The sequence below is a fragment of the Eschrichtius robustus genome, chromosome 19 (genome assembly GCF_028021215.1).
Source record: "Eschrichtius robustus isolate mEscRob2 chromosome 19, mEscRob2.pri, whole genome shotgun sequence".
In the NCBI taxonomy this organism is placed as follows: Eukaryota; Metazoa; Chordata; class Mammalia; order Artiodactyla; family Eschrichtiidae; genus Eschrichtius; species Eschrichtius robustus.
This window is the reverse complement of record NC_090842.1, coordinates 31,146,705-31,168,688: the sequence shown is the minus strand read 5'-3', so window position 1 is coordinate 31,168,688 and position 21,984 is coordinate 31,146,705. Positions and strand designations below refer to the sequence as shown.

Genomic DNA, 21,984 nt, shown 5'->3' with positions numbered 1-21,984 from the left:
GCAGTTGTGTTTTGCAGGTTAAATGTAGGTTTGATGTGATATCACATCAGGGTTTTCTACTTGAGTGAAGCCTCTTAAGCCTTGGTGCTGGTTTACACTGTTTGAGGGAATGTATTGTGATGTGGCTGATACCCTAAAACAGCCTTCTGTTTGACATGAGCCAGGATGACAGTCAACTCCTCACTGTAAATGAAAATTCCAGAAAAAAACTCTGACTTGGAGAAGACTGGATATTTTCTGATGAAGTTGTGAGTCTAAATTGCTCTAGTCTTTTGGGACTTTCCTGGCGGTCCAGTGGTTAAGACTTCGCCTTCCAATGCAGGGAGTGTGGGTTCGATCCCTGGTCAGGGAACTAAGATCCCACATGCCTCGTGGCCAAAAAACCAAAACATAAAAAACAGAAGCAATATTGTAACAAATTCAGTAAAGACTTTTAAAACGGTCCACATCAAAAAAAAAAAAAATCTTAAAAAGAAAGTGTGATGTCTTTCACACATTTTTTTTTAATGCATTCTTTTTAAGGGCTATGTGATATTTCATTATTTGGATGCACATAGTTTATTCTTTTTTTTTTCACTCTTATTTTTAAGCATTACAAGCCGCCGGCCAACGTTGCCTAATCTGCTGTGTTTTAAAAATAGGACTTGTGTCACGTAGGAAAGGGCTACATTTGTGCAGTAGTTTACATATTTTAAAGGGCTTTTATATACATTATTTAATTTTTATCTTCACAAAGTCCAGTGAAGCAGGGAAACATGAACTTCGTGTAACAGTTGAGGAAACTAAGAGGTTGAGAGATCTTTCTCAGGGTCACTCCAGGAATACAGTTGACCCTTGAGTAAATTTGAACTAAGAAGGTCCCCTTATACATGGGGTTTTTTTCAGTAAATATACAGTCAGCCCTCTGTATCTGTGGATGCAGAACCCAAGGATATGGAGGGCCAACTGGACGGGATTTGAGCATCCATGGATTTTGGTATGCAAGCGGGGGGTCCTGGAACGAGTCCCCTGAAAATACTGGGGGATGACTGTATAATTAGAAGTAGTTTATGCTCTTAAAAGATGAAGATGTATCTTTTACTTCTATAGATGATAGACGCTTATGCTATGAGAACCTCAGAGTCATTAGAATGAAGAGAAAGTTTTGTCAGTCATTTGCTGCAATTATTGTCACAGGAACATGAAAACAAAAAAAGCATTTTGCTCCTTTCTTTCCCCGGAAATGGTTTGGAATCTCCTGAATATCTATGTTTGGCAAGAATAGCTAAGTAATCAGGGGATAGCACCCATTTTGGTCCAAATGGGAATCCATGAGAAAGATGGAATGTGGTGGAAAGGACAGCCAGCCAGATGTCCAGGGTCTGCCCAGCCCCCGCTCTCCCACCTGCCATTGGATTAACCTGGGGTAAGGTAGCCCTCACGTCAAATGTGGTTCAGATACCTACCTCCCCATCTCTCTCAGGTTATTGTGAAAATTGAATAAATCAGTGCTGCATGTTAAGATTCTTCGGGACGCTTAAACAATATACAGAATGTACTAATTTTAATCAGGAGTTACTCTCTTCTTTCACATTGAAGAATTCTCTCTTAGGAGTTCGTTTTTCTTGTCTCCTCAATGGCCTGCGCTTGGTAATATTTCTCCATCAAGTTCTAGTTTTTTGTACTTTTTTTTTTTTTTAACGCTTGTTTATCCCAATGAATCTTTTAGCAGGAACCATTTCTCCCGAAATCTTTATCATTTTCATCAAGAGTAATGGAAATGTTACCTGTCCTTCCTTATTTGTTGCAAAATTTAGGGACGAGGAGGAAGACCGGACATGTTTTCTTAAGATCAATGGCCAGCACATTACTGTAAAACCTATTGATTAAAAACGCAAAGTATAATGTTAGTCATTTAGTCTGTGAAGTGATGCAATAAGGGAAGAAATTTATTCTCTGGCTCTTGCATTAACCTTTTATTGACTGCTTGCATACCCATAATTAACACACACTTTAGCTAAAGTGGTTAATTTCAGCATGGCGACCAGTGTTCACTAATGTAGCCGCGGTCCTCATCCTCCAAATGTTAAGTGTAGCCCTGGGGGAATCAGCAGGCAGTGGGGCCCTGCGTGAGTTACACCTGGGAGAGGAGAGGAGGGGAACCTCTGGACAGTCGGCTGACAGGCCAGCCAACGTGACACCGTTCAGCTGCTTCCTGTTACGTCACTAGGTCATTCAGGGAGAACCATTCCTAAGTAGCAAGAGTTTTGAGGGTAGCTATAGAGTCCTTTGAATTGAAATAGGGTGAATTTGGGAGGGAGAGAGATGAAGCATGTATTATTTTCCATTGCGCCCCTTGCAATGCTGCATAAAAGGAGCAGGGTTTTCTGAGTAGATCTGAGTTTATTTGTTAACCCTTTAGGATGGGAGTAGAGAGCACAAAGTTGAAAGGGGAAACTGTAACTTTCTTACTGTTCAGCTGAGTTTCTTACTGTTTGTCTGGGTTCAGAATGATCTGCTATCCTTGATAAGGAAATTTTTAGGGAAATTTTTTTAACTTTCTTTAGAAAGGTCATCCAGCTCTGGTCATTAAAACTGGCTTATTTTTGCGCAAAGGCCAGTGTGGGTGACACCAGCGCACTCTTGTTTTCTGGGTAGAAATTTGTGCCCAGTGGAAATATTATTCGAATCAAAAACAAAAGCCAGGGATTTCATGCTTTCAACTCAAGTGATCTCTGCACACACTGTACTGTATCAGCAGCGTCTCAGTTTGGCGAGAGGACTATCAACATGCACTCGGCAGGCAGGGCCATGGCAGTGGATGTTGTAGAAGGCAGGAGGTCACTGAGGGGTGGGATGCGTGGCCAGCATATCAGCCAGGACTCTTTGGGTTGCAAGTGACAGAAAAACCTAACTCAAACAGTAACAAGCTCATGCAACTGAAAAAGTCTAAGCATACCTAGCTTCAGGTGAGACTCAATCCAGCTACTCCAACCATATCACCCAGGACCCAGCCCCTTGCTGCATGGTAGCAAAATGACTATGGTGGTTCCAGATCACACATCCTAATAGTTCACAGGCCAGGAGGTAAGGAAGTCTTTTCCCTTAGTTCCCAGACCAGTCCTTTGACTTACTCTCTCAATCTTGCCCTGGAGTGGGTCACGTGCCTCCCCTAACCTACTCCCTGTGGCTGGGAGAGTAGGATGTGCTGATTAGATTAAACTAGTCAAGGCTCTCCCCTGGCTGTAGAGGTGGAGCCAATCAGACTCAAACCACGTGGCCAAGCATAGGGATGGGACGGATTCCCCACAGGAAACTTAGCATCTTCTTTGTGGGAAACTTGGGAAAAAGACACAAGACAGCCAGTGTCCACCACCGTCAGGATTCCTAAAACATCTCCTAGGAGAACTCAGGGCCCCTTGATTTTGCGAGAACTACAGAGTATGCGTGCTGAGAAACAATCCAACTTTATTTCCTAGAAATGCCGAGTCAGTCTGAAACAACTGCCGCTCAGACAGTCCAACGACAGCACCTTTTATGAATTCTGGGTCTTCAGGAACAACTGCTAAGTCTTTCTGAGTCTGAGCATTTTAGCCTGTCACTGGCGAGTTGTAGCAGCTTCAATACATAAGCCTCAGCGTCCTGGAATGTCACATTGTGATAGGATCCAGCCACAGGCTCAATCTGATTCAAGCCAGAAAGAGCTGCTTCTGGATCTCCAGAGCTTCCCCCAGGCCAGAGGCCACCCAGTCAGTTAGCTGAAGGGAGGGGACAGTCACAGGTACAATAGGCAGCCCTCTCGTTGGCATCTCCCATTGTCACTGGTACTCGTAGTAGAAGCAACAATAGCAACAATAGTATTTAATAATTATTGAGGGCTTACTATGTGCCAGGCACCGTGCTAAGTATTTCACATGTATTAATCCATTTAACCTCCACAGCAAGCCCATCAGTAATGTACTATCATCATCATCACCATCATCAGTATTCCCACATGACAAGTAAGAAACTGAGGCTTAGTGAGGTTAAGAAGCTTGCCCAAGATGTCGTGCCCCGGGGAAGCAGCAGCTCCTGGTGTCCAGAGAACGTCTTTACCACTGTGCTTCCGCATCTTAGGAAATTAAGATGGAAGAGAGGCAGAATGAGTGAATTGAGCAGGAGAAATTGAAACCCAAAGGGAGATACGCCTTCAAGTCATTCTCAAGCCTTTTCTTGTTCAGTCCCACCATCCGGCATGATGTTGAATTGGACAACGTGCTTTGAGTTGGGGGCGACTGTCCTTCCTCGCAGGTGAATACATTACCTCAACAGCAAGCCCTCTGTGGGGCGCAGTCGTGACCATTGAGAAACTGGCGAGGAGCGCTGGGCATTAAAGGAAGAGTTTTAAAGTGATCTTGAAAGATCTGAATTAAGGCCCTGAAGAGACCACACACGGGGTTCTAGCTCTAGCCCAGAGGGAAACAGTGGGTGGGTACGCACAGCTCCTAGCTCCTAGCCTCTCAGGGCCGGCCTGAGAAGGAGGTAGTACCCACACCAGCCAGTCCTTCCGTGGGAAGAACAGTAGGAAAATCAGAGCAACTTCACCCAAAAGAAAACTGAGTGGGCTTGGGAAGCTTGTACAATACAAGTGTAAGCAAACTTCTGCAGCAGGTGTTAACGTTTTTAATACTTTCTCAAAATGAGGGGGCAAAACCCACTGACAGGTGAAAAAGCATCTCTGTTGACTTTTGACAAACCTTATGCTATTCGAGGTACATCAACACTTATCACAGCCCTTTAATCTGCCAACCAGGGTAGTGTGTGCACAGATCATTTACCCGCCGTGAGATGGAAATGCTCAGTTTGGAATAACTCTCCCTGCCTGGTAAATTGAGCCTTACCCTCTGATTCTGAGGCAGAGAGAAAGAACAATTTAAAAAGCTTTGCAGAGTTCCTTTGTAATTAGTCGCAGCTTCCCTTGAATATGAATTTCCCGCAGCCCTTTCACGTGATTTAGAGACTGTCTGTAGAACTGCGGAGATCCAGCCACTGCGGTGAGTGGCAACGTCTCAAACACCTATTATTATTAAGTAGTCTGCAGAACGTGTCTCTCTTCTTCAGTTTCGTGTGGGCTTATCAGTGCAAACAGTTTAATATTTATGCTAAGAGGATTGTCAAAAGCAGCTTCTGTTGCTTTAATTCTTGTTTTAAATAAATAATGAGAACATTTAAACACATTACTCTTCTTGGGGCCCTGAGGTCAGCTAATCTTATTATTTATGAAGTGATGTGCTACATAATAGTACTTAGTGCATGTTAACAGACGCTATTATCAGGGCCCGATGCGGAGAGCTGAAGATATATTGGAATGTTATGTGTAATGTACGACGGATTGAGTGCACAGGATGCCGGTATAGCAATTAACCACCCGAGAAAATAGGTGTAAAGTTGAAGTATGTTTTCCCGTGGGGATCCCCTCACCATTAATAATTCCCCAGAGGAGAAGATGTCCTTTAGTTAGGAGGCTTCTCGACCATCAGACTTGGAAATAGGTCCAGGATGGTCCATTCTTTGATCTCTTCATCCTAGTTAGTCCCACGTGGAAGACAGAGGATGGGTAGGACCCCTTTTTAATTGATTTAGAGAACAGTGCCGAGAAGGTCGGGTGGGGTGGGGAAGGACCATGCAACTCTCCCAGATGTACTCAGAGTATTTCTGAGTACATCTCAGAAATACTCAGAGTATTTCTCTTTGGTGCCTGCGCTGTCACCGCCACGTGCTCCAGGAGAGTAGAGAAATTGTTCATTTCTTATTGCAATTTGTGTTTTCTTCTGTCTGATCCTCACCTTTCAGATACATAAAGCCAAAGCCACTGAGTTTTCCCAGACCAGTTTCCAATAAGCTGTGGTCTCTCGGCAAGGTAGATGCCTGCCAGGGTGCAATGACGTCGCCCCAACTTTTTTCCTACGAGGCTATAATTTAGTTGCATATGATAATTAATTTCTCTACTATTGATGAATAATCCATTTAATAAAAACCGTGATTTAAGTGTTTTCCTTAGGGAGTCACTCTTGCTAGCCTCTTAATTTAATTTTGTGGGAGTTTTCTCCACCTATTCATCAGTGGAAATGATTATTAACCTCTATTTGCATATATCCTTATAAATCGGTCTCTCCTTGGAGTGCCTTTTCCTGAGCACAGCAGGCTGGGACACTTGTAAATCTCCGGGATCTCCAAAGTCAATCCCGGTCTGTAATATTGTTTAATCTATTCTTGGACGTTTTAATGCAGTCAATTCAATTTAATCTTTCCCAGTAATCTAGTAATACATGGAAATCCCACAAACATTTAAATCTGATAATGGCTTAATCACACACTTTAAATAACAGTCGAGATAATGAAAAAATAATTCACCATTTTAAAGGCAGAGTAACTGAATTTCCCCGATGATTGGCTCCTACAAAGCCATTAGAGGTAATACAAATCTGGGCATTGGAAAAAAAAAGAAGTTCCAGCACCATAAAGAACAATTCTTCCTTCTTATAAACACACCTGCTTTCTGCCGCCCAAACCTCCCCCTTGTGTATCATCACGGCCATCAGAGCGGGTCGTCATTGGGGCATTTGGCAAGGTCGCCCCAAGTTGCCCATGGGTTTGGGTCTTCCAGGCATTTCCTCCCAGGGAGTAACTGCCTGTTCTTAACTCTTGCAGGTGCCAGTCCCGAATTGCCCGAACTCTACCCGCGGATCAGAAGCCAGAATGCCGGCCGTATTGGGAAAAGGATGATCCTTCGATGCCTCTGCCGTTTGATCTCACAGATATCATTTCCGAACTCAGGAGTCTGCTTCTGGAAGCCAAACCCTAGAGAAAGGGCACAAGTCTTAGGTGGAGGAGCAAAGGCTGTTTCTGACTTCTCTCCTCCAACCTTGTCATGGGCTTAGGCAAGGGGATCATGGGTAGACTGGGCCTTGGGATTGTAGACCCTGGGTCCCAGTTGGAAACAGCTAGGGAATGGAGCCCATGAATATTAAAATGTTTAAAAGTGACACAGTGTTATAGTGATTTGGTATTAAACAAGAACCTCCAACCCCCAAAGCTATTCCCCACTTGGATTTTTAACGTGAGCCATTCCACTCCCGAGGCCTGGGAAGCGACCAAGGTGAGCCTGGCCTGTGGCAAAACCTAACCTGCTTTCCTCCTTCCCAAACCTTTGCAGAGACTCTGCAAGGGGATGACTCTCAGGTCATCTAGGGGAAGACCAAATTTAGAGACATTTAGCCCATTTTCTCACCACACCCTTTAGAGGCTATGCTGTTCAGTATGGTAGCCACTAGGTAGATGGGACTTCTTAAATTTAAATTCCATTTTAATTGTAATTAAAAATTCAGTTCCCCAGTTGCACGAGCCACATTTCAAGTGCTTAGTAGCCATGTGTGGTTGGTGACTGCTGTATTGGACACAGAACGTTTTCATCATTGCAGAAAGCCCTCCCAGACAGCACTTCTATCAAAAGTTTGAGAGCGGGAGATTCTGTTTTCCCGTTCTCTGTAGCTGCTCTCCCCACAGGCGAAATAAATTAAAAGAGAAATGCCTCATTGAAGAATAGCCTCTTTCCCTTCTCTAGGGCAGCCTGGGTTATGAGCCCTGTACTCTGCACATAAGAATGCAGCAGCGTTGAAGATTAAAATAAAGTTGACATCCTGTCTTTAGGAAGTGTCCCTGATCTAATGAAAGAGACAAAGTCCTATTTACATTGCTTCCTGATTTTAGCCAGCATACTACATTTCTTTCTATAATTCCCCCATTCGCACATAACGATGGGTAGAATTGAGGCTTGAAGAACCCTAGTGCCCATCCTGATGATGTTGGAGCACCAGAGAGACGATGAAGAGGTTAAAACTTGGGCTTTGGTTTTCGAGTGCCTGGATCTAAATGCCCAGTAGCTTGCGACTTTCGGTGTGTTACTGTGCGTTGGTTTTCTCACCTGTATAATGGAGATACTATAGGCACCAACTCAAAAGGTGAAGATGAAATGAAATGACTTAGCTGCAGACTTAGGACAATTTCTGACACATAGTTAAATACCCAGTAAATATTAGTATTATTATATGTCAGTAAGTGACCTGCTGTAGGCATTTTCCCCTCCCTTCCTCAATCTTGGTGCCAGTTTTGTCTTGTGATGCCATGAACCCACCTCTCTCTTCTGGGCCTGGCTCCCACCCTTTGGTGACCCTGGAAATCATGAGAATAGTTAGCCCCTCTCGCCAGCCTGTCACCTTCTTTGTAGTTGTTTGCAGTAGTTGGGAAGCTGAGGCGCTTTTTTGCCCCTTGAGAGGTGCGCTGAGAACCAGGCTGTCTCCCGCCAGCAGAGTCTCACTGGTTCAAGGTATGGGCTCATTCACGTGGAGTCAACCCCAGGGAGTTCACGTCACACAAAGCAGGCAGGGTTTCCTCATCTTGAGACTCTTAGTAGACATTGGATGAATTCCCTGATGTCTTTAAGCCTCAGTCTCCCCGTCAGTAAACGATGAAGCGCTGCCTCTCAGGGTTGCGGGAGAGATTAAATGAAATCACGTAGGTAAGGAGTGCAGGGCACGCGGAAGTCACCGACGGGGCGGCCTCGGGACCATCTAGCCTAGTGTTTTATTTCACTCCCCCCCAGTGTCTGTTCCTTGTCACTAGGTGCCAGTATTTAAAAATCGGGAGATTTCATGTAAAACAAAAATGTGTGCATCCTCTTCAGAGTTCAGAGCATCTGGCAGCCCTAGGCCTCCATCCTGGCGTGGCAAAGAGCTAGGTAGCGTCCTCTCAGGCAGGGCGTGAACCCTCTGTGGCCCCCGTTGCTCCCAATTACCATTTATTGTGAACCTGACTGGCGTTACGCCTTCGTGTCAGCACCCTCCAAACCTGCTTGCTTGCGTCCCTAGAGTAGAAATGAATAATAATGTTGAGTGCTTACCCCAGTGTATGTGTATTACCATCGAGCTATATTTGTGGACTGCTTGTACTAATAGGTCATGTACATCATAAAACATGCATAAACAATAAAAATACCGAAAGGATGAGATAAGAAACCAAGAGGGGTCCTGCTGTTTTCTCCTTGCACAGCAGCGGGTGGGCCTGCTTCCTTGGCCTGGGGGGCGCCCAGGTGGACGGAGTCATCAGAGTCCTGCAGGTGGGGGAAGAGCCAGGGCTTGGAGAAACCACTTCCAGGAGTGAATCCGAAAGGTGACATCACATTTGCTCAGGAGAACTGGTGGCGTTCGCTAAGCATGAGCTCATTGTGTTTAAGGGTTACATACACTCTCTGGGGAAGTTTCAGGTGGGTAGAAGGAGGAAGGGCAAGAGATGATTAAAAAAAAGGGGCTGCTGGGGACGCTGACACCTCGGTTCCTGCTCCTCCCCTGGGAACTAGTAAAGGACTTTCCCTGGGACACGGGCCATGTGGATGGTGGAGGAGAGGGAAGCTTTGCCCCTGGGACCACCTTGAGTCAGCGGTCCCCACTGCTTCCTGTAAGGCTTCCCCTTCCCTCAGTCCCAGCTATCTTCAGAAAAGTGATCTGAGGAGATAGATCCCTTTGCACTAAGGTGCTACTGACTTCGCCTCCCACAAACCTTTCTTGACCGCCTACCACAGCTCAGCAGCGTGGTGAGCCCTGGGCATCCAAGGACAGGTGCCTGCCTTCCAAGGGCTCCCGTGTACCTGCCCCCTTGCCAGTGCTGGGGAATGTAGTGACCTGAAAGATATTTAACTCTGTAGTGGGGAGACAGGCAGTAAACCACCAAATAAATAATAAGATGGTTTCAGATCATCTGAAGTGCCAGAAGGGGAATCCACTGGGTGAGGGGACGGAGTATAGCTGGGGACTGAGGAAGGGTGGCTTGGATTAGGAGGTCAGGGAATGAGGGTAACGGGGGAAGAGCTTCCCAGGAAAGGGAACAGCGGGGGACGAAGGCCCGAGGCTGGAAGGTGCTTAGAGCAGGATGTTCAAGGAAGAAAAAGGACCACTATGGCTGAAGTAGAGAAACAGGGGAGAGTGTGGGGGATGCAGCTGGAGAGGAGGAGGACCAGCCTTCGGATTTGATGTCAAGCGCCCCAAGAAACACCGAGGGCTCTATGGGGGAGGGGTGGGAATAACTTGATGTGAGATTCTTTTGCTTTTAGATGATCGCTCTGGCTGCTGTCTGGATTCCAAAGGGTCTCAGTCCAAAGGCACTGCTTTCTAACTGGGAATTTCCCGCATCCTCGGGCCAGATCTTGAGATGGGGAAGATGTCCTGCCAGCCCCTCCGAGTGCATGAGGTGGTACCCCATCCTCCTTTTGCTTCACTCCAAGCAGCACCCACAGCTCTGCACCCACCCCACCTGCCTTCACGGGCAGCCTCAGCCCAGGGGAGTTCACTAGACAGAAGAGAGGGCAGGGTCATGGCATCGCTCGTGACACAGTTTTAGTAATAAGCTTCCAAATCCGTCACTAAACGAATCGAGGGATGCTAGAAATGATATTCCATCGACCCTATTGAATGGACACTCCACATTCAGTAGGGTTTTTTTGTGTGTTTCGAGGGAAGGTATTTTTGAATGCAACTTTTTTTTTTTTTCCCCTGCTCTAGTTAAGGCTGATTTTACCACTGGGCAAATCGCATACATTTGGATCCATGCCACGCTAAATACTGTTTATTTTGGAGATCTGTCAGAGGCAAGCCCATGGAAGACAGGGGGATTCTTATTTGAAAAGGCAATTCTCATCCAAACAGATCGAGAAGGAGAGGAGCAGTGCAGATTAAAATGCACTGAAGTGGTAATGCCGTTTATCCAGTTTGCCTTTGTTACTTTGTGATTAAATGGTATTTTTAATTAAGTTTCATTGGGAGCCATAGGTATCTCGGTGGTGAAATCAATTTGACAACCATAAAGGGGGAGGGAAGGCCCAAGAGTGCTGTAGCGATTGCGGCTGCAGGGAGAGCCGGGCAGCTTTAAGAGGCTGGGGCAGGGAAGGGGAGAGGCCAGAGAGGCGGCGGGGGATGACTTCCTGCATGATGGCCAGGGTGTCCGTGGCTGCTGCTGCTTCTGGGGAGCCGATTGCAGGGATTGTCAGGAAAAGGGATACACCTGGCGCTCTCGCTTACCCAGGAGACCCCAGTAGATTCCCAGTCTGCCGGGGAACTCCAGGAAAGGTCCAAAGGGTCTGTTTCTCGTTTCTCCCTTATTAACAAGGAGAAAGGGTGAGCGCCCCCAGACCCCGTGCTGCAGCCTGGAAGGACCAGACCTCACCCCAGCCTGGCTCCCGAACAGGGCTGCCCCACCATCCTTCATTCCGTCAGCCCCTGTTCTCACGGGACAGCGCCCCTTCCTTTCTCCCAGTACCCTGTCAAGGCAACACGATCGATCGATTGGTCTTCCAGGTATCAGGCCCAAATCCTCCTCCCACGATTGAAAACTAGTCCCCTCGGCACCCCTGCTCTATCTATCCTATCACCATCGATCAGGTTTTCAGAATCTTCTGATTTCCTGGGTGGCAGGAGAGGCTTTTGGTTGCAGAGTCCTGGTTCTATATGTGATCCTAAGGCCAGCCTCCCTTTCAAGCCTTCGTTTTCTTGTCTGCAAAATGGGGATAATAGTAGTGTATCTACCACCTAGGGTTGTTGTGAAGATTAAACAGTTGATGTGTGTATAAAATGCCTCCAGCTGTGCCTGGCATATACCGGTCTTCAGTGAAATACCAGCTCTAATGATTATTATCCCAGTTTCCTCTGATAACAGTTGTAGCTTCATTACTCGGGCAAATCACTTGACCTCTCTGTGATTCAGTCTTTGTTTCTGTAACGCCTAGCTCGTTGGACTGTTCTGTCACCGCGATGATTCACATTGTGTCTCCTACTTAGTACCAGAACAATATGTTACCATCCCATTCTATCCCATTTGCTTCTCACAGCTTCCATTTTTCTCTCGGCAGATGGCGTGGACCTTTTTATAAATGAGATACTCTGAAAAATGATTCCTTCGTACTCCCCATTACTACAACAGGATTAGGTCACCCTTTGCAATTTTAGATTTGCTTTAAAAATTCTTGCCGTCACCTTTTAATGGATGATCTGTGTTCAACAATTGTTTATTGACTCTGAATGTCTAAGTACCAGGGTCAGTCTACTTGCAGGGGAGGGAAGCATTAATTAACTCCCAGCATCCGATTCAGTGATTCTTTTCCAATGATGCAGTTTGTGACTTTGCTTGCATTTTCTTTTCGTCAGTCCTGAAAGAATCGAGGTAAAATAGTTCCCCCGCACATGAGTGTCAAGCTAAATGGATAACAGCAGATACTGATCTGTTTGCCTGTCGGCACTTGCCTTTAGACAAAATTCATCAATTTTACAAAAGCTACTGACTAAACATGGCACCAGTACAAATAAGCGCTTCTAGCATGAGGGTTTTCCCGTTGTTTTTAATCTGGTAAAGTGCTGAGGCTTCCTGCTGGGAGATGGGAAGTGCTGGCTTAGGACAGCACTGTGCCCCACAGATGGGGACCGAAAGGTCAAGGCCATTCTACGGGAAGTTTAGGAAGCGCCCGGTGGTTCCGGACCCTGTGTGCTCAGAGTAATCCCAACCCACTAGGTTAGTGACTGCCACCGGCAGCTGCTCCCCACTCTCATATTAAAGATTAAATAGACACCACAGATGAGCTGGCCTTTAGTGATGCCAGTCTCAAAGGTACCCTTGCTTGCCCTTCCCAGCGTCCCAGACACGAGAGAGAAGGTCTGCAAGCTGCATGAGACTGACAGGAAATACGAGCGCTGTGAAGCCAGCGCCTCTCCCGACGGCGACATTTGGAAGGACTTTTTGTAAACACCAAAGCCCTAGGCAAATCCAAGGAAGGAGGATTATTATTACTTATTTTGCGAGACCAGTTTCCTTTGGGTGTGTAATGGAAGAGTTTGCGTCCGTTTATCACTTCTGATCAGGCAAGGCCAGTCTGACACTTAGTGACCTATGGCTCCCTTTTGAGGCCGCAACAAACAGCCAGAGCGTGGCTGCTCTTGCACAAGAATAGTCTCAAAGAATATTGTTAAGGCCTCTTCTAAAATGTTTTCAGACACCACACACCCCGCGAAAACACCTTTCCTGAGTCAAGGAACGTTCAGCCCTTGCTAAGGTAATCTTGGGGCCTCGGGACGCACGGATACAGGGAGCAGACTTTCATTTTTTTCTTTGCAAATCTGCTGTCCCCAACTGAACACGCTTTTTATCCTTTCAAACAGGGAATTCAGTTTTTCACTTTGGAGCAAGCGCAGTTAACCTACCAAGCCCGGAGCCCTGAAAGGGCTGAGTCAATTTCTCAGGGCAGCTCCGACTCCTGCTCGTAACTCATCCAACACAGAAAACAGTACCTCTGGTCACCCTCCCGCCCCTGCCCCCAGCTCTTCAGACAGAGATTTCCAGTTGATTACGCCTTGATTAGAGTCGGGAAAGAAGCAAGCCAGGTATATAGGATTCCCATTGTCCTTCCCTCCTCTGCTCCCGACCAGGGTCAGGCTGCGAGGGCTGTCAGTGAACACTGAACAATCAAGCCCTGTTTACCATGGACGTTTAGTTTTCTTTTCTCCAAATCAAAACAGAGTTTAGTAGGCAGCGTATTTCATACATGCCTCTTGATCAATGGAATGATCTGTCAGAAGCCATTAAAGCCCCCATTAGCTTGAATGCATTCAAAGCTAAGCTACTGGATCATTTAAAGGCCGCGGTGATTGTTTTTAATATACTGTACATTGACTTCTCCCTGTGAGCGACAACATAAGTTTGAAACTAACTGTGTATGACTAAGGCTTCATTTACTGTCTCCAGTCCTCTGCAAAAAGCATAGTTTCACTTCGACCAGAAATGTCTGTGTATAGTTTTTAAAGAGATGCAGACCCTGGTAGGTTTCCCAAGGTTTAGACTGGGTTGGGTTGGGTTTTTTTCTTTTTTTCTCCCCAAGCTTTCTCCCATTTCTTTGTGCCCACTAAGTGAGCTGTGCATGCAGAAAGGCAGGGGCATCCCTGCCAAGGATCTCAAGTGGAAGGCGGTGTGGGAAATTTTCCTGAAAGCATGAAGCCCCAGTTGAAGCCAAAATCGAAGTGAATTTGACAGCCTTGGGCCGGCAAAAGTCTGTGTCCAGCACAAAGCAACAGAAGTGTGACTGTGTCGGGGCATCCTGGCTGGGGCATAGTTTGTTGAGTGGAAAGTGGAAGAGCCCGCCTTTGGCTGCCACATTGCCATCTCTTGGTAGGTTGACCCTTCTGTGCCTTAGCCAAAATGGATTCTTCTAACAAACGCTCAGCGATTCCTTCCTAAATACCAGACTCTGTGCTAGGAGCACGAGGTTCTGTCCTCAAAGTCCCATTCTTAACCAGAATTTCTGGTCTCAGTCCCCTTGCTTATTTTAATACAGAGCCTGAGAATAAAAGAGTGTTTTAGTTAAAGAAACAATAGTTACCATATTTGCAAAGACATGTAGCCCAAAGAAAAGTTTTTGTACTTTGCACCCATTTTACAGATGGGGCAATTAAAGCCTGGGTGAGAGAAATTAAGTTAGTTAAGAATTACAGAAATGGGTTTTCAAGTTTCTGGTATATCTTGAGGTTTGGGAAGAATATGAGACGGGAGATTAACCAAGATGGCGGAGTAGAAGGACGTGCTCTCACTCCCTCTTGCGAGAGCACCAGAATCACAACTGGCTGCTGGACAATCATCGACAGGAAGACACTGGAACGCACCAAGGAGGATACCCCACGTCCAAGGACAGAGGAGAAGCCACAGTGAGACGGTAGGAGGGGCGCAATCAGAGTACAATCAAATCCCATAACTGCTGGGTGGGTGACTCACAGACTGGCGAACACTTATACCACAGAAGTCCACCCACTGGAGTGAAGCTTCTGAGCCCCACGTCAGGCTTCCCAACCTGGGGGTCCGGCAACGGGAGGAGGAATTCCTAGAGAATCAGACTTTGAAGCCTAGTGGGAATTGATTGCAGGACTTTGACAGGACTGGGGGAAACAGAGACCCCACTCTTGGAGGGCACACACAAAGTAGTGTGTGCATCGGGACCCAGGGGAAGGAGCAGTGACCCTGGGGGAGACTGAACCAGACCTACCTGCTGGTGTTGGGGGGTCTCCTGCAGAGGCGGGAGGTGGCTCTGTTTCACCGTGGGGACAAGGACACTGGCAGCGGAGGTTCTGGGAAGTGCTCCTTGGCATGAGCCCTCCCAGAGTCTGCCATTAACCCCATCAAAGAGCCCAGGTAGGCTCCAGTGTTGAGTTGCCTCAGGCAAAACAACCAACAGGGAGGTAACCCAGGCCCACCCATCAACAGTCAAGCGGATTAAAGTGTTACGGAGCTCTGTCCGCCACAGCAACAGTCAGCTCTACCCACCAACAGAGGCTCCCATCAAGCCTCTTAGATAGCCTCAACCACCAGAGGGCAGACAGCAGAAGCAAGAAAAACTACAATCCTGCAGCCTGTGGACCAAAACCCACAGTTACAGAAAGATAGACAAGATGAAAAGGCAGAGGGCTATATATCAGATGAAGGAACAAGAAAAAACCCCAGAAAAACAACTAAATGAAGTGGAGATAGGCAACCTTCCAGAAAAAGAATTCAGAATAATGATAGTGAAGATGATCCAGGACCTCGGAATACGAATGGAGGCAAAGATTGAGAAGATGCAAGAAATGATTAACAAAGACCTAGAAGAATTAAAGGACAAACAAACAGAGATGACCAATACAATAACTGAAATGAAAACTACACTAGAAGGAATCAATAGCAGAATAACTGAGGCAGAAGAACGGATAAGTGACCTGGAAGACAGAATGGTGGAATTCACTGCTGCGGAACAGACTAAAGAAAAAAGAATGAAAAGAAATGAAGACAGCCTAAGAGACCTCTGGGACAACATTAAACGCAACAACATTCACATTATAGGGGTCCCAGAAGGAGAAGAGAGAGAGGAAGGACCAGAGAAAATATTTGAAGAGATTATAGTCGAAAACGTCCCTAACATGGGAAAGGAAATAGCCACCCAAGTCCAGGAAGTGCAGAGAGTCCCATACAGGATAAACCCAAGGAGAAACACGCCGAGACACATAGTAATCAAAATGGCAAAAATTAAAGACAAAGAAAAATTATTGAAAGCAGCAAGGGAAAAACGACAAATAACATACAAGGGAACTCCCATAAGGTTAACAGCTGATTTCTCAGCAGAAACTCTGCAAGCCAGAAGGGAGTGGCATGATATACTTTTAAAGTGATGAAAGGGAAGAACCTACAACCAAGATTACTCTACCCGGCAAGGATCTCATTTAGATTTGATGGAGAAATCAAAAGCTTTACAGACAAGCAAAAGCTAAGAGAATTCAGCACCACCAGACCAGCTCTACAACAAATGCTAAAGGAACTTCTCTAAGTGGGAAACACAAGAGAAGAAAAGGACCTACAAAAACAAACCCAAAACAATTAAGAAAATGGTCATAGGAGCATACATATCGATAATTACCTTAAACGTGAACGGATTAAATGCTCCAACCAAAAGACACAGGCTTGCTGAATGGATGCAAAAACAAGACCCATATATATGCTGTCTACAAGAGACCCACTTTAGACCTAGGGACACATACAGACTGAAAGTGAGGGGATGGAAAAAGATATTCCATGCAAATGGAAATCAAAAGAAAGCTGGAGTAGCTATACTCATATCAGATAAAATAGACTTTAAAGTAAAGAATGTTACAAGAGACAAAGAAGGACACTACATAATGATCAAGGGATCAATCCAAGTAGAAGATATAACAATTATAAATATATATGCACCCAACATAGGAGCACCTCAATACATAAGGCAACTGCTAACAGCCATAAAAGAGGAAATTGACAGTAACACAATAATAGTGGGGGACTTTAACACCTCACTTACACCAATGGACAGATCATCCAAAATGAAAATAAATAAGGAAACAGAAGCTTTAAATGACACAATAGACCAGATAGATTTAATTGATATTTATAGGACATTCCATCCAAAAACAGCAGATTACACGTTCTTCTCAAGTGCGCACGGAACATTCTCCAGGATAGATCACATCTTGGGTCACAAATCAAGCCTCAGTAAATTTAAGAAAATTGAAATCATATCAAGCATCTTTTCTGACCACAGTGCTATGAGATTAGAAATGAATTACAGGGATAAAACCGTAAAAAAGACAAACACATGGAGGCTAAACAATACGTTACTAAATAACCAAGAGATCACTGAAGAAATCAAAGAAGAAATCAAAAAGTACCTAGAGACAAATGACAATGAAAACACGACAACCCAAAACCTATGGGATGCAGCAAAAGCTGTTCTAAGAGGGAAGTTTATAGCTATACAAGCCGACCTAAAGAAACAAGAAAAATCTCAAGTAAACAATCTAACCTTACACCTAAAGAAACTAGAGAAAGAAGAACAAACAAAACCCAAAGTTAGCAGAAGGAAAGAAATCATAAAGATCAGAGCAGAAATAAATGAAATAGAAACAAAGAAAACAATAGCAAAGATCAATAAAACTAAAAGCTGGTTCTTTGAGAAGATAAACAAAATCGATAAGCCATTAGCCAGACTCATCAAGAAAAAGAGGGAGAGGACTCAAATCAATAAAATCAGAAATGAAAAAGGAGAAGTTACAACAGACACTGCAGACATACAAAGCATCCTAAGAGACTACTACAAGCAACTTTATGCCAATAAAATGGACAACCTGGAAGAAATGGACAAATTCTTAGAAAGGTATAACCTTCCAAGACTGAACCAGGAAGAAACAGAAAATATGAACAGACCAATCACAAGCAATGAAATTGAAACTGTGATTAAAAATCTTCCAACAAACAAAAGTCCAGGACCAGATGGCTTCACAGGTGAATTCTATCAAACATTTAGAGACGAGCTAACACCCATCCTTCTCAAACTCTTCCAAAAGATTGCAGAGGAAGGAACACTCCCAAACTCATTCTATGAGGCCACCATCACCCTGATACCAAAACCGGACAAAGACACTACAAAGAAAGAAAATTACAGACCAATATCACTGATGAATATAGATGCAAAAATCCTCAACAAAATACTGGCAAACAGAATCCAACAACACATTAAAAGGATCATACACCACGATCAAGTGGGATTTATCCCAGGGATGCAAGGATTCTTCAATATACGCAAATCAATCAATGTGATACACCATATTAACAAACTGAAGAAGAAAAACCATATGACCATCTCAATAGATGCAGAAAAAGCTTTTGACAAAATTCAACACCCATTTATGATAAAAACTCTCCAGAAAGTGGGCATAGAGGGAACCTACCTCAACATAATAAAGGCCATATATGACAAACCCACAGCAAACATCATTCTCAATGGTGAAAAACTGAAAGCATTTCCTCTAAGATCAGGAACGAGACAAGGATGTCCACTCTCACCACTATTATTCAACATAGTTCTGGAAGTCTTAGCCACAGCAATCAGAGAAGAAAAAGAAATAAAAGGAATACAAATTGGAAAAGAAGAAGTAAAACTGTCTCTGTTTGCGGATGACATGATATTATACATAGAGAATCCTAAAACTGCCACCAGAAAACTGCTAAAGCTAATTAATGAATATGGTAAAGTTGCAGGATACAAAATTAATGCACAGAAATCTCTTGCATTTCTATACACTAATGATGAAAAATCTGAAAGAGAAATTATGGAAACACTCCCATTTACCATTGCAACAAAAAGAATAAAATACCTAGGAATAAACCTACCCAGGGAGACAAAAGATCTGTAGGCAGAAAACTATAAGACACTGATGAAAGAAATTAAAGATGATACCAACAGATGGAGAGATATACCATGTTCTTGGATTGGAAGAATCAACATTGTGAAAATGACTATACTACCCAAAGCAATCTACAGATTCAATGCAATCCCTATCAAATTACCAATGGCATTTTTTATGGAACTAGAACAAATCATCTTAAAATTTGTATGGAGACACAAAAGACCCCGAATAGCCAGAGCAGTCTTGAGGGAAAAAAACGGAGCTGGAGGAATCAGACTCCCTGACTTCAGACTATACTACAAAGATACAGTAATCAAGACAATATGGTACTGGCACAAAAACAGAAACATAGATCAATGGAACAAGATAGAAAGCCCAGAGATAAACCCACGCACCTATGGTCAACTAATCTATGACAAAGGAGGCAAAGATATACAATGGAGAAAAGACAGTCTCTTCAATAAGTGGTGCTGGGAAAACTGGACAGCTACATGTAAAAGAATGAAATTAGAATACTCCCTAACACCATACACAAAAATAAACTCAAAATGGATTCGAGACCTAAATGTAAGACTGGACACTATAAAACTCTTAGAGGAAAACATAGGAAGAACACTCTTTGACATAAATCACAGCAAGATCTTTTTTGATCCACCTCCTAGAGTAATGGAAATACAAACAAAAATAAACAAATGGGACCTATTGAAACTTCAAAGCTTTTGCACAGCAAAGGAAACCATAAACAAGACGAAAAGACAACCCTCAGAATGGGAGAAAATATTTGCAAACGAATCAACGGACAAAGGATTAATCTCCAAAATATATAAACAGCTCATTCAGCTCAATATTAAAGAAACAAACATCCCAATCCAAAAATGGGCAGAAGACCTAAATAGACATTTCTCCAAAGAAGACATACAGACGGCCACGAAGCACATGAAAAGATGCTCAACATCACTAATTATTAGAGAAATGCAAATCAAAACTACAATGAGGTATCACCTCACACCAGTTAGAATGGGCATCATCAGAAAATCTACAAACAACAAATGCTGGAGAGGGTGTGGAGAAAAGGGAACCCTCTTGCACTGTTGGTGGGAATGTAAATTGATACAGCCACTGTGGAGAACAATATGGAGGTTCCTTAAAAAACTAAAAATAGAATTACCATATGACCCAGCAATCCCACTACTGGGCATATACCCAGGGAAAACCGTAATTCAAAAAGACACATGCACCCGAATGTTCATTGCAGCACTATTTACAATAGCCAGGTCATGGCAGCAACCTAAATGCCCATCAACAGATGAATGGATAAAGAAGTTGTGGTACATATATACAATGGAATATTACTCAGCCATAAAAAGGAACGAAATTGAGTCATTTGTTGAGACGTGGATGGATCTAGAGACTGTCATGCAGAGTGAAGTAAGTCAGAAAGAGAAAAACAAATATCGTATATTAACGCATGTATGTGGAACCTAGAAAAATGGTACAGATGAGCCAGTTTGCAGGGCAGAGGTTGAGACACAGATGTAGAGAACGGACATATGGACACCGAGGGGGGAAAACTGCGGTGGGGTGGCTATGGTGTTGTGCTGAATTGGGCGATTGGGATTGACATGTATACACTGATGTGTATAAAATTGATGCCTAATAAGAACCTGCAGTATAAAAAAACAAACAAAACAACTAATACTAAACTTTCATTGGGTTATTTGTATGGAAATATGTTAATATAAATGTTTCAGACATTAAAAAAAAAAAAAAAAGAATATGAACATTCTTAAACCCACCTCCCAAATAAACCTATAGTATGTGGAAGAAGAAAGTGGTTCCACCTTCTTTACAAGTACAAGAATGGCCTACCCTTCCAGTTGCAGCCCAGAAAGGAGAAATTTTGTGAGTCTAGAAAACAGTTTATGTGCCATTCATTCTTTTTCTCTTGGACCACAAAGGTCCACAAAATTTTGGTGATATGAACTACCCAAATAAGCCATTGGAATTTATGGTGCAGGATACTAAAATCAGAGGCCAAGTTTGATCATCCCAAACACTGGCAGGTCAAGCAAAAGTCACAATAGTAAATTCTAGGGCAGGAGTCAGCAAATTATGGCCCACTGCCAAATCTGGCCCACCACCTGTTTTTATAAATAAAGTTTTTTTGGAACACAGCTACACTTGTTTGTTTACATATTATCTATCCATGGCTGCTTTTGCACTCCCAGGGCAGAGATGAGTATTTGTAGCAGAGACACGAAGGCTAAAATGTTTACTATCTGGTCCTATACGGAGAAGATTTGCTGACCCTTAGCCTAGCTCAGAGGACTGCTCTGTCGCCTATGATCCTTCATGTTAAGTGATTCACAACATGTCTGGTACTTAGTAATTACTCAACACATACGAAAGATGATGATAAATCTTATTATAGTGTCCCAACCAAAACACTCATGCCAAGACCACTCTCTATACAGCAACGTGGAAAAAAGCATTCAAGGGCAACACCTTTAAGGGACAAAATAAGATAGGAGCAAAACCCATGGCTCTTCCTGAATTAAAGGAGCCCGAGTGATGCAGGGAGGGGACCAGGGGAAGCCATCACGAGAGGCTGGAGCCGCCGCCTGCGTTTCAGGGTCAGGCAACTTGTCTCAAAATAGGGCAGGTCTTCAGGGGAGCGAGCTGCATCCTGATATTCCCTGAACAGACAGGTAAAGAATCTTTCTGAGCACTCCCGAGCACTCCTGCTCCTGTAAAAGTGCTAAGATTATTCTAATGCCTCATTAGGAGAGGTGGTGATCTGGTCTACGATTTTTCTTTTTGAAGGTGGGTAGCGGGAAGCAGGGGGGTGGTCTATGCTTTCTAACTTACAGGGCTGACTAATGTGTCATTATAAAGGGTCAGTAAAACAAAACTACTGCTTATTCTGTGGTTGACTTATCACCCAGAAGGCTCTGGCTCTTAGAGTTTCTATGAAGGAATTCACAAACGCTCATTTTTGTTCAGACGTTGTAATTTTAACAAAGTTGCGAGGTGAGCCTGGCGGGCCATTGACTTCTCCTCCATCCGGGTGCTATCCATTCTTTTCACTTCCTTAAAGCTTTTGCGTTTTGCCCCTGCTGTCCAAACTCTCCAGGGATGCTGGGTCTTTACTGTCACACTGCCTCTCTTGCCACCTAAATCCCTGAGTCACTTGTAA

General features: G+C 44.2%; 1 protein-coding gene across 1 annotated transcript in view; it reads left to right on the top strand.

Annotated features, from left to right (window-relative positions):
* FTO (FTO alpha-ketoglutarate dependent dioxygenase) overlaps window positions 1-9,036 on the top strand; it is a 371,459-nt gene extending 362,423 nt beyond the window's left edge. Inside the window, exon 9 of the mRNA XM_068528237.1 lies at window positions 6,670-9,036. Coding sequence (XP_068384338.1) covers window positions 6,670-6,823 — 154 coding nt within the window. The 3' untranslated portion in view covers window positions 6,824-9,036. The remainder of the gene's footprint in view (window positions 1-6,669) is intronic.
* The last annotated feature ends 12,948 nt before the right edge of the window (window positions 9,037-21,984 follow it).